Raw genomic sequence first — 17,582 nt, 5'->3', positions numbered from 1 at the left:
TTTTCATAGAAAGGTGGTATTTAAGTGAGATTTTAATTGTTTATTTCTGTTATGAAACAGTTTCACTGTATAGTCCAGCTGTATTCAAACTCCTAGTAATCCTCCTGCCTCCAACTCCTGACTGATGGGATCCTATGTGTCAGCCATCTTGCTCAACTTTTGAATGAATATTTTTAAATGTGATTTGTCCCATGATATTTCCACAACCAACTTTTAAATTGATGTTACTGTGTCTCAGACACAGAACTTGACTTGCAACTCAATACGAGAGGAATCATCCTGACCAGGTCATCCTGACAGGGCACCTATTTCAAATATTAGAATGTTTATTAACTGAATATTTAGAAATTTCATACAGGAGGCCTGAGCGATGTCACAGTAGTTCAGAGCACTTACTGCTCTTGCAGAGGGCACAGGTTCCATTCTCAGTACCAACATGTCTGCTCACAAATGTCTGAAACTGCAGTACCAGGGAATCTGATGCCTCTTCTGACCTCCACAGACTCCTGCATACATGTGATACACCTACATACACTCAGGCAAACACACATACACATAAATTTTTAAAGGAAATTGCACACATGACAGTTATGAACTATGAAAATGCCTCTGGTTAGTTACAGAGTTGAGAAACATCAACATCCCTAGAGAAACTGCTGAAACAGAATCCTGGTCTCCAACATAAACTTTTAGTTTAATGTCTATGAAATGGAACCTGAAATTTTGTGTAAAAAGGTAACTGCTGGCCCAGAACTGTGGTGATATATTGTGTCCCCCAATATATAGTGAATCCTAATAAAGCTTATCTGAGGATCAGAGGAAAAAGCCAGCCACTATATTAAACATAGAATTCAGGCAATGGTAGCAAACGCCTTTTATGCTAGCATTCCTGAGGCAGAGATTCATCTAGATCTTTGTGAGTTCAAGGCCACACTGGAAAACAGAGTCAGGCATGGTGACAACACCTTTAATCCCAGCACTAACCACAGAGGTCTGGAGGTCTGTACAGATAGACAGGAAGTGATGTAGCTGGGCAGAGAAAGGAAGTGAGATGCAGAACAGAAAGTTATATAGGCATGGGTATACAGAAAGTAGGTCTTTTTGGCTGAGGATTTCAAAGTGGTAAGAATGTGGCTGGCTTCTTTCTGCTTTTCTGATCTCTCAGTTTTTACCTTAGTATCTGGCTCTGGGTTTTTATTAATAAGACCATTTAGCAATTCACCTTATATAGAACCACAGTTCTTATACATTTGTGAAACCAGTAAGAAATTCAGACCTCTCCCCTATGGCTCTCAGCTTCAAGATCTCTGAAACCCTAGGCTAGCTCTGACACCAAAGAACAGCAATGTGGAGAAGATGCATCTGCCACAACCAGGGCAGCTCAGCAAGTGTCAAATGCAGAAAACCAGCTGCTCCAAGAAGAACAAGGACAGCCCCTCACAAGCTCCTTCTCTCCCACCCCACAGGACTCCCATCCAGACACAATGGCTGCAGAAAATCACTCCATGGTGACAGAGTTCATCATCAGGGGGTTAACTAACAGGCCAGAGCTCCAGCTGCCCCTCTTTCTCCTCTTCCTGGGGATCTACACGCTCACCATGGTGGGAAACCTGGGCATGATCACCTTGATTGGACTCAACACACATCTTCACACACCCATGTACTTCTTCCTTAGCAACTTGTCACTTGTGGATCTCTGCTACTCCTCTGTCATTACCCCCAAAATGCTCATCAACTTTGTATCTCAAAGAAACCTCATCTCCTATGGAGGGTGCATGTCACAGCTCTACTTCTTCCTTGTTTTCGTCATTGCTGAGTGTTACATGCTCACTGTGATGGCCTATGACCGCTATGTGGCCATCTGCCACCCCTTGCTTTACAACATCATCATGTCTCCTGCCCTCTGCTCCCTGTTGATAGCTTTTGTCTATGCCATGGGACTCATTGGCTCAACAATAGAGACTGGCCTTATGTTAAAACTACACTATTGTGAGGACCTCATCAGCCACTATTTCTGTGACATCCTCCCGCTCATGAAGCTCTCCTGTTCTAGTACCTATGATGTGGAGATGACTGTCTTCTTTTTAGCTGGGTTCAATATCATTGTCACAAGCTTAACAGTACTCATTTCTTATGCATTCATCCTGTCCAGCATTCTTCGCATCAGCTCCACTGAGGGCAGGTCCAAAGCCTTCAGCACCTGCAGCTCCCACTTTGCCGCTGTGGGCTTGTTCTATGGATCCACTGCATTCATGTACTTAAAGCCTTCCACAGCCAGTTCCCTGGCCCAGGAGAATGTAGCTTCTGTTTTCTACACCACAGTGATCCCCATGCTCAACCCCTTGATCTACAGTTTGAGGAACAAGGAGGTAAAGACTGCCCTGGACAAAACACTGAGGAGAAAACTCTTTTGATGAAATGTTGATCATTCTCCATATAATAATAACTTATAATACATGTCTGTATGATAACTTCTGCAAGCCTACCCAACTGTGAAGCCAAAACAATTACTTCCCTCTATGATTGATTATGTGTTTCTTCTACTTATTTTCTCCTTTCACTGTAGCTAGTTTTCAGTTCCATTTGTTGATATTTAAGGTCTGTGGTGGTTTGACAGAAAATGTCCCCCAAAGAGAATGGCACTATTAAGATGTGTGGCTTTATTGGAGTTGGTGCGGCCTTGTTGAAGGAAGAGTGTCACTGTGGGGATGGGCTTTGAGGTCTGATTTATGCTCAAGCCATGCCCACTGTCTCAGTTCACTTGCTGTTGCTTTCATATCAAGAGGTAAAACTCTCAGCTCCTTTTCTAGCACCATGTCTGCCTGTACACCACCATGATGATAATGGACTGTCCTGTGGAACAAATGTTTAACAAAGTAACAAGTGTTAATTACTCTCATTAATTAATAAAGGACTGAATGACTGACCAATAGATAGGCAACAAAATGTTAGGCAGGATTTTTGGCAGGGAAGGAGAGGAAGAGAATGTGGGGAAAAGGAAAAAAGGTACCACCACTTGGCAAAGCATAGATCAAAAATATGGGTTAATTTATCTTGCAAGAGCTAGTTAGTAACAAGCCTAAGCTATAAGCCAATCATTTATAATTAATAATAATTATAATTAATAATAAGTCTCTGTGTGGTTATTTGGGAGCTGGCTGGTGGAACAGAGCTGATTGGTGGTCCTGCCAAAAAATTCTGCCTACAGGACTAAATCTCTGAACTGTAAGCAAGACACCTTAATTAAATGTTTTCCTTTTTAAGGGTTGCCGTGGTCATGGTGTCTCTTTACAGCAATGAAAATCCTAAGACATGATCATTTTTCTCTCATTTGGGATTCATTTCCTCCTTCCTGAATCCTTCATTTAACGGTTATTGATTTATTTTAACTTATAAGCTAAACATATAGATGTTAACTCTGGAAAGCCAACCAATCCTGCCCCATTGCCAGCTGCTGTAGACAGGAGAGCTGGCCCTTACCTGGACAAAGCAGGAGAGCTGGCCCTGGTGTCATGGATGCAGGAGAGCAGATGGTCTGACCAATTCAATCACCACTCAGGCCCAGATCCAGGGCTTTGAGATGTTAGGATACCCCCAACATCTACCCCATCTAGGAGCTGCTGGAACATGTGAAGGGGCTGGTCCTGCAGAACCAAAGCTTCCAGATCCCCATGACACAGGACAACAGTAGAATATCAGAGAAGAGTCCTACTGAGGATCCAGTACTGATAGCATAGCAAAAGCCAGAGGCCTCAAATCAGACATGACTCATTGCAATGAACATTTGCAAGCAAAGCTGTTGAGGCCAAAGAGTCTACTGAGTGACACACCATGACACACTGCAGCTTGTATGATGAGATTTTTTTTCACTTTTTTTTATTATTTTTACTTTTTGTTTTCTTGGGGGACAGGTTGAAAGGGCTGAGGGCAGATAGGGATGGACAGGGACATAAGTGGGATTGGAGTACACAAAGAATCAATAAAAAAAAATTTTTAATGATGATGAGCAAAGTAATTTTAGCCACAAATATTGATCAAGAAGTAATAGAAAATAAATAAAACATGTGTTAGGAGTAGAAAGTGAAAAATGGACAAAAGAAAACTAAAAATAGAGATGGAGGAGTAGGTGAGTGACCCCTCCCCCTAGGCAACTGGACTGCCCCATTTCCTGGATCCTATTCCCCCAAGACCCAGTCAATAAAAATGAATGTCCAACATACCTAAACTAACAGGACATATTGAAAGCAGTACTAAGAGGAAAGTTCATAGCACAAAGTGCCTACATGAAGAATTTAGAGAGATCTCATACTAGTGACTTAATAGCACACCTGAACAAAAAGAAGCAAACACAGCAAGGAAGAGCAGACAGCAAGAAATAATCTAGCTCAGGGATGAAATCAATGAAATAAAGATAAAGAGAACAATACAAAGAATCAATGAAATGAAGAATTGGTTCTTTAAGAAAATCAACAAGATAGACAAATCCTTATGCAAACTAACTAAAAGACAGAGAGAAAATCCAAATTAACAAAATTAGAAACAAAAAGGGGGACAGAACAATAGACTCTCAGGAAATTCAGGAAACCGTTAGGCCATACTTCAAAGCATGTACTCCACAAAATTGGAAAATCTAAAAAAAAAAAAAAAAAGGACAAATTTCTTGATAAATACCACTTACCAAAATTAAATCAATATCAGATAAACAATTTGCATAGACCTATAACTCCTAAGGAAAGAGAAATAATCAACCAAATAGAAGTCTCCCAGCAACAACAAAGCCGAGGACCAGATGGTTTTAAAGCAGAATTCCACCAGACTTTCAAAGATCTAATACCAATACTTCTTAAATTATTCCACAAGGTAGGAACAGAAGGAACATTGCCAAATTCTTTTTATGAGGCCACAGTCATCCTGATACCCAAACCACACAATGATGCAACAAAGGAAGAGAATTACAGACCAAGCTCCCTCATGAACATTAATGCAAAAATACTCAATAAAATACTGGCAGAACACATCAAAAAAGATCACCCACCATGATCAAGTAGGCTTCATCCCACAGATGCAGGGATGGTTCAACATATGAAAATCTGTCAATATAATCCACCATATAAACAAAATGAGAGAAAAAAAACACACAATCATCTTACTAGATGCTGAAAAAGCCTTGGAACACCCTTTCATGATAAAAGTCTTGGAGTAATCAGGGATACAAGAGACATAAACATAATAAAACCAACATACAGCAAACCAGTAGTCAACACCATATGAAATGGAGAGAAACTCAAAGCAATTTCACTAAAATCAGGAACAAGACAACGCTGTTCATTTTCTCCATATCTATTCAATATAGTACTTAAAGTTCTAGCTAGAACAATAAGACAAAGAAAAAAAGATCAAGGGCATACAAGTTGGGAAGGAAGAAGTCAAAGTATCATTATTCTCAGATGATATAATAGTATATATAAGTGACCCCAAAAATTCTACCAGGGAACTCTTACAGTTGATAAACATCTTTAGTGAAGTTGCTGTATACAAGATTAACTCAAAAAAATCAGTAGCCCTCCTATACACAAATAATAAACAGGCTGAGAAAGAAATCAGGGAAAGAACACCTTTCACAATAGCCATAAATAATATAAAATATCTTGTTGTAACTCTAGCCAAACTAGTGAAAGACCTGTATGACAAGAACTTTAAGTCTTTGAAGATATAAATTGGAGAAGATATCAGAAGATGGAAAGATCTCCCATGAGGATGGATTGGTAGAATTAACATAGTAAAAATGGCCATCTTACCAAAAGCAATCTACAGATTCAACACAGTCTCCCTTAAAATCCCAACACAATTCTTTACAGACCTTGAAAGACCATATAAAGTTGAGTAACTTTATATGAAAAAATAAAAAACCCAAAATAGCTAAAACAATCCTGTAAAATAATAGAATTTCTGGAGGTAGCACCATGCCTTATTTCAAGCTCTACTACAGAGCAATAGTAATAAAAACCACGTGGTATGTAACACAAATTGCTATCCAGTCTTATTAATTAAAAAAAAAAACCAGAACTAGATATTGGGGTAAAAGCTGAAAGGTCAGAGAGGCAGAGCAGCAAGCCACTAGTTCTTACCCCTACAAAATCCTCCGCTGAAAGAGAACAAGCTCCTCTCTCCACCCCACCTTATCACTTCCTCTTTCTGCTCAGCTCTATCACTTCCTGTCTATCTATACTGTACTCCAGACCTCTATGGTTAACTAGTTGCTAGCTCCTCTTTCTGTTCTTCAGGCAAGCTTTATTTGTTAGAGCACAAATAAAATATCACCACATTTCTCCTTTTTTATCTAAATAAAAAACAGTTTTTAATTACTAATATAAGACAAACTATATATAATAGGTACAATAACTATATAATATATGCAGGCAATAAATACATCAACAATGTCTAGTCCATTTACATTTGACAAATTCAGAGAAAATACTCCATTATCTATTCTGTCTTTGTGAATCCAAAGGATTGTGTCTAATTCACCTTCTATTTTAATTAGCATTACCAACCAAAATTTAGCTTTTGATGTCTTTCAAACTTATATACTTTACACCTCCTTAGTGAGTTTCTTTTCTGAATTTCTTAACAAGGAACACTATAACTATCTAATCTTCAACTCCCTCAGAGACCCAAGAAGGAAATAATATTAACTGAGTAAACAGGAAATGCAAACAAGCGACTTCCAAAAAAATGTGAGAAATAACAGAAACAGCTGGCTGCCTGGACAGTCACTCAAGATTTCTCTGCAATGTTGGGACACCCATCTTCAGCCTAAAAGCCTAGCATATCTGACAGACTCATCTGTGAAACAGGATTTTCTGAATGGCCTTCCTACCTTGTCTTGGCAAGGATCAGCAGTCCTTTCTTCTATGTCTTGCTTGTCCATTTTGGATAGCATACTGTCAGCAGTCAATGTAAGGGTACTTTCTTGCCAAGTAGTGAATATTTGCCACAATGAAAGTAAACGCCATAAGGAGTTTCTTCAATGCCCATCATCTACTCTGAAGTAGATTGGTGCTGCAAAAAGTAGACATGTCTCATTGTCATAAAAAAGAAAAATGTATTATTAAAACATCTTAAATGCCATATTCTGCAGATCTCTGCAGTGTTTGAAGATGACCTGTCAATCTAAAATATGACTACAAGTTAGATTGTAATGACTAACTACTAACCTGCATTTCTTTATTATCCTAAATAGTTGGTAATAACTTTCAAGGACTAGAAAATGGTGTCTTTGAAATATCAGCAGCTGTTGTGCCCTGTTCTTATACAATAGGGATGGTCAGTGACTGTTCTTTATAATACCTTCTAACATTTTTCTAAAAAATATGTGTTAGTTTATGGTTTGTTTCTGAAGTTGAAGGAATGTTAATCTGGGTATTCCATTGTTGTAATAAATCACATCCCCATAGATTCATAGCTATATTAGCCACATATGGCTTTAATTTTCCTCTCTGTCCTTTTGGCCCTATATATTCAACCCATCTCACACACTCTGTTTCACTTGAGATAATGTTCCAATCCCTAAATTTTTATTCTCTGATATTTTCATATATGTATATAATGTATATTGATCACGTCTACCCCCACCCCATTCTCCTTCCTATCACCCTTGATATAGCTACCTCCCACTTTCATGTCCTTTCCTTTTTTAAAATAACCAACTAAGCCCAGTTAATGCTCCTCACACACACATTAGTGTGTGGCCAGCCAAATGAGCATGGGTCACCTATCACCAAATTTCACACAAGTTCATTTAATCAATGGACTCTAATTTACTTCTAGAGTACTAGCTACAAGTGATTGTGGGAAATGCAGTTTTCAGCTTTTTTAGCCCAAATAGAATATGGGTCAACAGGACGATGGGACAATCTCACCTAAGTAGCTTTTTATTCATTCTGTCATAACCTTCCCCCAACATGAGATGGAATTTCTACCACTATTGATCTTCCCTAATTATAGCTAAAGGCAAGAGAACATCTCTGCTTCCTCATAATGAGAACTCTTCAAGCAAAGAAGAAAAGGTGGAAGCAGAGGTGTAACTGCTCTGAGTCGGAGCACATGCCTAGAGAGAGCGAGGCAGTGAATTGGGTTGATTTAACCAGTTTCACAATTTACTTAAATTGAGTTTAATTATTTCTAATCCGCAAATAGGGCAATACCAGGGGAAAAAAAGGTATCAGTTTTCCGTACAAGCCAATACAACTAGATCCGAATCTGTAGAATGGGTTATTTCCACATATTTCCTGGAAGAAGCTTTGGAATCTGTAAAATATAGTCCTAAAATGATTGTTTAACAGTGAAAGGATCTTTTGTACTAAGCATTTACAGAGAATTATATAGGAATGACAGTATAGGAGACTAATTCAAGGTGATTTTCAGTTCTTCATCTGAACCACTCAAGAATACAGCTGTCCTTCACTCCTGAAATGTCCACACCCTTTAACACTTGTGAAATTCCTTTATCTCATAATTACCTGTTAAATAGGCCGAATCACATATATTCCTCACATATTCCTTTTATTTTATTTATTTAATTGGATGATTAGTTTTTTTTTTTTTTGAGACAAGGTTTCTCTATGTAACAGTCCTGGCTGTCCTGAAACCCGTATTGTAGACCAGGCTCACCTTGAGCTCACAGAGATCCACCTGCCTCTGACTCCTGAGTGATAAGATTAAATTAAAGCCATGCACCACCAATGCCTGACTCTATTTTGGTTTTGATTTTCAGCTGGGGACACTGTGTCTGACAGTATTAAACACGTCCACATTCACACAGCTAGTGAGGAATAGCTGCTCTTATTACCCAAGCCTCTCCTGTCTTTTCTGCTGTCAACAAGCTGTTGCCATTTGTTGACATGTTGAAGGAAACTTTCAGTCCTTCTATCATAGTGGTTCTCAATCTTCCTAATGCTACCACTCTTTAATACAGTTACTCATGTTGTGGTGACTCCAACCATAACATTGTATTGTTGCTACTTCATAACTGTAATTTTGCTACTGTTATGAATTGTAATGTAAATATCTGATATGGAACCCCCCCCCAGAGGGGTCATGACCCACATGTTGAGAACCACTGTTCTATCACCTTTCATGAACACATTTGTTTGAAGTAACTCACCATTACTTTCTCTTTTTAATTTAAATGTTTTATTTTTATCAGAATTTCATAAATGAATACGGTATTTACATCATTTTATCCATCCCTCTCCCCTCTCCAACGCCTCCCATGCCCTCCCCCAAACTCATGACCTCCTCTTTAGTTATTATTATGTGTGGGGAGGGTATGAGACCCGAGTCCCTGTAGTATTGCTCATAAGTATATGTGATTAGGTTGATGATTTTGGATTGAATAACCTATCAGTGAGCTTATCCTTGAAGAAAACAGATTTGGCCCCTCTTTCAGCAGCAATTTATTTTCTGTAGCTCTTATTCTAAAGACGAGCCTTGTGAAATTTCCCTCATCCCATTGGTCAACTGATGTTAGCATTATGTAGATCTTGTTGAGATTGTCAAGATTTCATAGGTGAAGCTTCTGTGTCATGTCCAAAGCAGCCATCTCACAGCAGGGACCCTGTTCTGCTTTCCCTCCCTCTTCCATGAAGATTCCTGAGCCTTAAACAGAGGGGCTACATTTAGTTGTGAATCTCTGTAATCGTATCAGGTACGAATTCCCTCCTGGTGAGCAGGCCTTAAGTCCAAATAGACAGTTTTTCATTAGCCCTAAGACAGACCAAGCAGCGGTGGCACATGTCTTTAATCCCAGCACCTGGGAGGCAGAGCCAGGTGGATATCTGTGAGTTCGAGGTCAGCCTGGTCTACAGAGCAAGATCCAGGACAGGCTCCAAAGCTACACAGAGACACCCTGTCTGGAAAAACCAAAAAAAAAAAAAAAAACAGAGGAGCCACTATTGAACTGTTGAGGATGTCTTGTCTTGTTGGGGCAGTCATTGTTGTAGCTTCCTGGCACTGCAAATGAGTAGGACTAGTGGTTGCTTTTTCTCCCTTGGCAGCTTGCATAGCACTTTCCAATAGTATGAAAGAAGAGACTTCCAGGCCAATTCCAGCTTGATCCCTCCAAGTTAAGTGTGAAAGTGTACGGTGTCTTCAGCAACAGGTTCTTACCTTCAAGTTCTGGAAGGCAACTAAGGGCAATGGCAGGATCCTATATTTTTTTACCCTCTCTGAGGAGTGGATGAGGGATGGATGGAGGAAGATGGGGAATGAGCAGGGGAAGGGGACGGAGGGGGAACTGTGGTTGGTATGGAAAATGGAAAAAAAAACTTTAAATAAAAAAATAAGTCTTTAAAAATAAAAAATAAAAAATTTTAAAAAGGAATCTCTTCAATCATTGTCCCCCAGCCAACAACTTAATAGCTCTCTATGCCTGACACTGGGGGTATTCTTAGATAGTCTATGGTTCTTAGAAGGAGGATTATCAACCCCCTGTGAAATATTATATATGTTATTGCTAAGTAAGCTTATAAAATAATGTTTCCCTGTGTCTTTTTCAACCATCCTAATGTTCTTAATACCTGTTTCCTCTCTCTCCCTCTGCATCATCCTCCCTCACCTCTCCTTAGTTAAAGTGCCTCCCCTATCCTCTTTTTCCCCTTTCCTCCTTCACAGCACCTGTATCCTGGCTTCTGCAGTTATTTCAGGCTATATACTCAAATCTAAAGATTCAGAGCTAGTCCCTTATGTAAATGTTACATTTCAGGTCTTTATAATGTTTATTGTAGATGTAACCAACCGTCTTATTAAATAAGAAACACAGAAACAATGTAAAAGAGAAAGCCGAGAAGTCAGAGCTCAGAGCTAAAATCTCACCCTTCCTCCTGCTGTCCCAGCTTCGCGAAAAGAGACCTACTTCCTCTCGGTTCGTATTTTTAAAGTATGTTGTTCTGCCTTCTCATTGGTTGTAAACCCAAACACATGACTGCCTCGTCACTGTCTGAATGTACAGCCCCCTAGGTCTTAAAGGCATATGTCTCCAATGCTGGCTGTATCCCTGAACACACAGAGATCTTATGGGATTAAAGGCGTGTGCCACCACCGCCACACTCTTGCTATGGCTCTAATAGCTCTGACCCTGAACACACAGATATCTATGGGATTAAAGGCGTGTGCCACCACTGCCACACTCTTGCTATGGCTCTAATAGCTCTGACCCCCAGACAACTTTATTTATTAACATACAATCAAATTAATATTTCAGTACAAATCAAAATAATATTTCAATACAATTAGATTACCACCACATTTCCCCTTTTCTATTTTAATAAAAAGAAAAAAAGCAAAAGGTTATGACTAACAAAAGAAAAACTATATACAAAAGTACAATAACTATATACAATATATACAAGTAATAAATACCTAAACAGGTATTTGACGAATCAGAGAAAATAATTCCATTATCTATCCTATTTTGATAATTCCAAGATGTATCTAATGTACTTTCTATCCTAATTAATTTTCAACTATAACTAACTAATCTTCAACCATAACTAACTAATCTTCAACTCCCTCAGAGACCCAAGAAGGGAATAATATTAGCTAACAAAAATAAAAACAGGAAGTGCATGCAAGCAACTTCCAAAAAAATTTTGTGAGTTGACAGAAACAGCCAGCTGCCTGGGCAGTCACCTGAGGTTTCTCCGCAGTGTTGGGGCATCATCTTCAGCCTATAGGCTTAGTGTATCTGACAGACTCATTTGTGAAGTAGGATGTACACAAGGTCAACAGTTCAACCTCACATTGGGTGAGAGCAGTCCACGTACCAGAAACACCTGAATTCCACTAGTGTCCTGTCATGATTCAGGATTTTAAATTCTGGAAATTGTTGACAGTTTTTTAATTCAGCTGTCCATTCTTCTTGGCTGTGTATATATGGCTTCATCTCAGCATCCCCTTCTTCTCCACATCCCTCTATTAAATGCCAGTCTACTTTTGAGAGGCATGAGCTTTCAGCTGCTGTTCCATTGTACAACAGAATCCATCGGCCCTCTGCCTGTTAAGCTGCCTTCGAAGAAAAGGGCACCGTACCTTTTCCGGATGCGAAGGCCACTTCAGGGATGGGGCCATATTGTCCTGGCCTCAGAAGATGCCTTTTGATAAAGCCATAACCACACTTGTTTTGGCAAGAATCAGTAGTCCCTTGTTTCGTGATCTGTCTGTCCATTTTGTCCTGTTGATTCGAGGATACTTTGTTGTCCAGTGGCTAACTTTTGCCAGAATGAAAGTTGACTCCATATGCAGTTTCTTCAATGCCCATATTTTCTCTAAAGTAGATTGGTACTGCCAGGAGCCGACATGTCTCAAAAAAGAAAAATTTTCTAAGTTATTAAAACATTTTAAATGCCATATTCTGTAGATCTCTGAAGGGTTTGAAGATGACCTGTCTAAAACATCTCTGCTCAATTTTTAAAACATATCCAATATGACTACAAGTTCTATGATAATGTCTAACTACTAGCTTTCATTTCTTTATATCCTAATAGTTGATAATAATAACATTCAAGGATCAGAAATTTGCATTACATTGTTAAATGGATGGAATAAATACAATTAGAAATATACATATAGCATTTTCTAACAATATCAGTTTCAAATTTGTGTACAATATAAAACAATTCAATCCAATGTAAAGTATTTAAAACTAGTAATTGTCTTTTTCTTTTCTTTCTTTCTTCTTTTTTTTTTAAACAAGAACCTTAAATCTAATCTCCTTTGCTTAGCCTTTTTCCTAACCCTTGACAATAACTTGTAACCAACCCCCCTAAATACTGAAAATTATCCCAGACCCAAAACCCATTAAAAAGACCAAAAAACCACCCGCCCCACACCACCTCTTTGGGAATGTGGGCGTCGTATTCTTAAAATTGCTTCCTGCTGGGTATGGGCGAAGTTTTCTTTATCCTGAAAGAAAAATTTTAGGTTAATTGTCAAATTCTAGGAGAGGTAACTATATCCTTCATTATCCAGTCTGTGTATAATGCTAAAGTTGAGGGTTTATCTCAAGTCCTTATTCAAGTAGTCTTTGAGACTGGATCATCTCAGCTAGTCATCTCAAATTTGCTCTGAGCACCTTGTAGTTCAAAGCTGATCTGTGGATGATGTTTGTCAGCTTAATGATATTATTATTGTCCACGTGGAATTGTTGTTGTTGTGGGGCCCCATCTTCTTTCTGGAGACTTCAGTTGATGATAGGCCAGGCCGTGATTTCCTGCAGAAAACTGATAAGAGACTCGAACACAAAAACATATATATGCAGCTAGCCTTTTTTCTAGAATTAGTTAGTACTCTATGTGACCATTCATATCTTAACAAAGTTTAAAATGTATATATATATATATTAATCTTGTATATTGATATAAAATTTATACTTTGAGAACAGTTTAAAGAATCAGAATAGAATCAAAGAGTTGAGATTAGTAATAGAATAGTCCCTTAATTAATTTTGCTTTTGTCCTGTACCATAGCAGAAATGGCTCTTATTCTGGCATGATACAGGGAGTTTGCATTTTCCTTTTAACAACATGCTTGATTTTAAAGAAGGAGAGAGCCATTCTCCAACTCCAAAGTCAGCTTTAAATTTTAATTGAACTGGGACTGTTAGAAGACCAATAGTGTTAAATCTTTAGAGAAAAGCAGAAACAAACATTTAGGAAGACATAAAATTTTTTTAGATAATATATACCCATACATCGTTTCACTCTGTTTCTTGGGATAGATGATTTGTCCCTTTTCTTCAGTTGTCTCATTTGTCCAGTGTTCTTCAGATTCCTTAACCTTCATTCTCCTAAAAGACAAAAACAAAAACCTTTCCCCAAGACTAATTTTGGGGATGTTTCCTTTTGACAAGTTATTATCTGATTAAATGAAAAGGCATGTGTTATTGATACAAGTTAGTTTAAATTGGATGTTCATGCTGGTTGATGAACTATCACCTCCTCTAATTAAGAGGTCTCTCTTGTTCAAATCGAACCTTTATCAATTTTGATGGTACCCACAGCTTATCTTCTCCTGTAGAAACAAAAGCAAAACCACGTCCCCAATGTAATACATACCCTGGTTTCCATTCTGAGGTCAGCACATCCTTAAAGTATATAGGCTGATTTAATTCTGTAGTTTTTTCTATTATCCAATGTCTCTCTGCAGCTGTTGTTCCTTTCTCATTGGCATTCAGAAAATTCAAAGTTAGAAGAGCATTATGCAGTCTATTTCTGGGGGTTTTTGTTACCCATTTCTGTTTATTTAGCATATCCTTTAGAGTTCTGTTTGATCTTTCTATAACTGCTTGACCTGTAGGATTATGTGGTATGCCTGTAATATGCTTTATATTGTAATAAGCAAAAAACTGTTTCATTTTAACAGAGACATATGATGGAGCATTGTCAGTTTTGATTTGTGCAGGTATACCCATGATGGCCATAACTTCTAGCAAATGAGTGATTACAGAATCAGCTTTTTCAGAACTCAAAGCAGTTGCCCATTGAAATCCTGAATAAGTATCGATAGTGTGGTGTACATATTTCAATTTTCCAAATTCTGCAAAGTGAAACACGTCCATCTGCCAGATTTCATTTCTCTGAGTACCCTTTGGGTTACATCCTGCTGGTAATGGCGTCTGATTGTAGAAGGAACAAGTAGGACATTTCTTTATTATTTCTTTGGCTTGTTGCCAGGTTATGGAAAAATCCTTTTTTAAACCTTTACTATTAACGTGATGTTTTTTATGAAATTCTGAGGCCTCCAGCACATTTCCTATCAATAATTTATCAATCTCTTCATTGCCTTGTGCTAGAGGGCCTGGCAGACCAGTATGGGATCGAATGTGAGTTATATATAAAGGATGATTCCTTTTCCTGATTGTATCTTGTAATTGAATAAATAGTGAAGTTAATTCTGAAGCATCAGGGATAAATTCTGCAGTCTCAATATGTAACACCACTCTTTCAGCATACTGAGAGTCAGTTACTATGTTGAGAGGTTCTGAAAAATCCATTAATACCAACAGAATAGCATACAATTCTGATTTTTGCACTGAATTATACGGACTTTGAACCACTTTACTTAAATTTTCTGATTTGTAACCTGCCTTTCCTTCTTTGTTGGCATCTGTATAAAATGTACGAACTCCAGATATGGGTTTTTGCCGTACAATTCGAGGCAAGATCCATTCAGCTCTCTTTATAAGATCAATTCTATTGCTTTTGGGATATTTGCTGTTAATTTCTCCCAAAAAATTACTGCAAGCTCTTTGCCAAGGTTCACTTTCTGTCCATAATTTTTCAATGTCCTCCTTAGTTAATGGTACGACAATTTCTGCTGGGTCTATGCCTGCTAATTGACGAAGTCTCAATTTTCCTTTGTAAATCAAGTCAGAGATTTTTTCCACATAAGTTTTTAATTTTTTATTTGGTTTATTTGGTAAAAATATCCATTCCAATATAATATCTTCCCTCTGCATTAATATTCCAGTAGGAGAACGCCTAGAAGGTAAGATAACCAAAATGCAATCCAGCTTTGGATCAATACGATTCACGTGTCCTTCATGCACTTTCTTTTCTACCAATGCTAATTCTTTCTCAGCTTCAGGTGATAATTCTCTTGGACTATTTAAGTCCTTGTCACCTTCTAAGGTTTTGAACAAATTAGTCAGTTCATCATTTTTTACCCCAACAATAGTTCGTAGATGAGAAATATCTCCAAATAATCTTTGAAAGTCATTAAGAGTCTGTAGTCTATCTCTCCGAATTTGCACCTTTTGGGGTCTAATTTTTTGTAGCTCTATTTTATATCCTAAATAATTAATAGAATCTCCTCTTTGTATCTTTTCAGGAGCAATTTGTAATCCCCAGCGAGGCAAAATTTTCTTTACTTCTTCAAACATTATTTCTAAAGTATCTGCATTTGAGTCAGCTAGTAAAATATCGTCCATATAATGATAAATTATAGATTTAGGAAATTTTTTACGTATCACTTCCAATGGCTGTTGTACAAAATATTGGCACAGAGTTGGGCTATTCAACATTCCCTGTGGGAGGACCCTCCATTGAAATCTTTTAACCGGTTGAGAATTATTATAAGTAGGCACTGTAAAAGCAAATCTTTCTCTGTCTTTTTCTTGTAAGGGTATTGAAAAGAAACAGTCTTTTAAATCAATAACTATGAGAGGCCATCCTTTTGGTAACAGAGTAGGCAAAGGCATCCCAGATTGTAGAGAACCCATTGGCTGAATTACTTTGTTAATTGCCCTAAGGTCTGTTACCATTCTCCATTTACCAGATTTCTTTTTAATAACAAATACAGGAGAATTCCAAGGGCTGGTTGATTCTTCAATATGCTGAGCATTTAACTGTTCTTCTACCAGCTCTTCTAAAGCCTGGAGTTTCTCTGTTGTTAAAGGCCATTGCTGGACCCATACAGGCTTGTCTGTTAACCATTTTAAAGGTAGAGCTGTTGGTGTCTTTGGAAGATCATCAGTTATTGTGCCCTGTTCTTGTATAATATGGACGGCTGGTGACCACTCATTAGAACAATATCTTCTAATATTTCTCTCAGTAACATGTGCTAGTTTATGATTTGTTTCTGAGATTGGAGGGATGTTAATCTGAGTATTCCATTGTTGCAACAAGTCTCGACCCCACAGGTTCATAGTTATGTTAGCCACATATGGTTTTAATTTTCCTCTCTGTCCTTCTGGACCTATACATTCGAGCCATCTTGCACTCTGTTTCACCTGAGATAATGTCCCAATTCCTAACAGTTGAACGTTTACCTCCTGAAGAGGCCAAGTTGGATGCCAAAATTCTGGTGCAATTATGGTAACGTCCGCACCTGTGTCTACCAGACCAGACAACAAAACACCATTTATTTTTATCGTTAATTTTGGTCTTTGTTCATTAATAGAAGTTTGCCAAAAAATTTTCTTTATGTTTTCTCCTGAATTTTCTATTCTCTCTGTTTCATCATTCTGACCAGCATGATTTATTCCAATAGCCATTTGGTTATTTAATCGCTCTCCAGAGCAGGCATTTCCTCTATGGCTGCCGGAAAGGTTTGAACTGGATTTGCACTGGGGGCCTGCCTGAGGCCCCTCTGGGAGTTTCCCGAAGACTGAGGCAAAGGATTACCCTGTCTGTCCTTTGTTGATCTACATTCGTTGGTCCAGTGTTTTCCCTTACCACACCTTCTGCATACTCCAGAAGGAAGGGGCATTCTGTTGCCATTGTTCCTTGAAGAAACATTGTTTCTGGAAATGACCTGTCTACAGTCCCTTTTCAAATGTCCTTGCTTTCCACATCCAAAACATCTAACACTCCTCAAACCTTTTGAAATTACTTCTCCTACCCATGTATCATCATGCTCATCAGCTTCAACATTAATTGTTTCTCTAATCCAATCTTCCATAGGTGCAGATCTTGCCCTTAATGGCCTGATTATTCTTTTGCATGCTGCATTCGCATTCTCAAAGGCCAAAGATTCAATTATTGCCTTACCAGCTTCTGAATCCGAGACCGTTCTCTTTACTG

At 38.2% G+C, this 17,582-nt stretch overlaps 1 protein-coding gene across 1 annotated transcript; it reads left to right on the top strand.

Moving 5' to 3' along the window:
* Window positions 1–1,484: 1,484 nt before the first annotated feature.
* LOC102920805 (olfactory receptor 8A1-like) lies at window positions 1,485–2,414 on the top strand. Its single transcript, XM_006997063.2, has one exon. The coding sequence runs from the start codon at window positions 1,485–1,487 to the stop codon at window positions 2,412–2,414; it is 930 nt and encodes a 309-aa protein (XP_006997125.1).
* Window positions 2,415–17,582: the final 15,168 nt, after the last annotated feature.

Source organism: Peromyscus maniculatus, chromosome 7 (genome assembly GCF_049852395.1).
Source record: "Peromyscus maniculatus bairdii isolate BWxNUB_F1_BW_parent chromosome 7, HU_Pman_BW_mat_3.1, whole genome shotgun sequence".
Lineage (NCBI taxonomy): Eukaryota > Metazoa > Chordata > Mammalia > Rodentia > Cricetidae > Peromyscus > Peromyscus maniculatus.
This window is presented reverse-complemented; position numbering and strand designations above follow the sequence as displayed.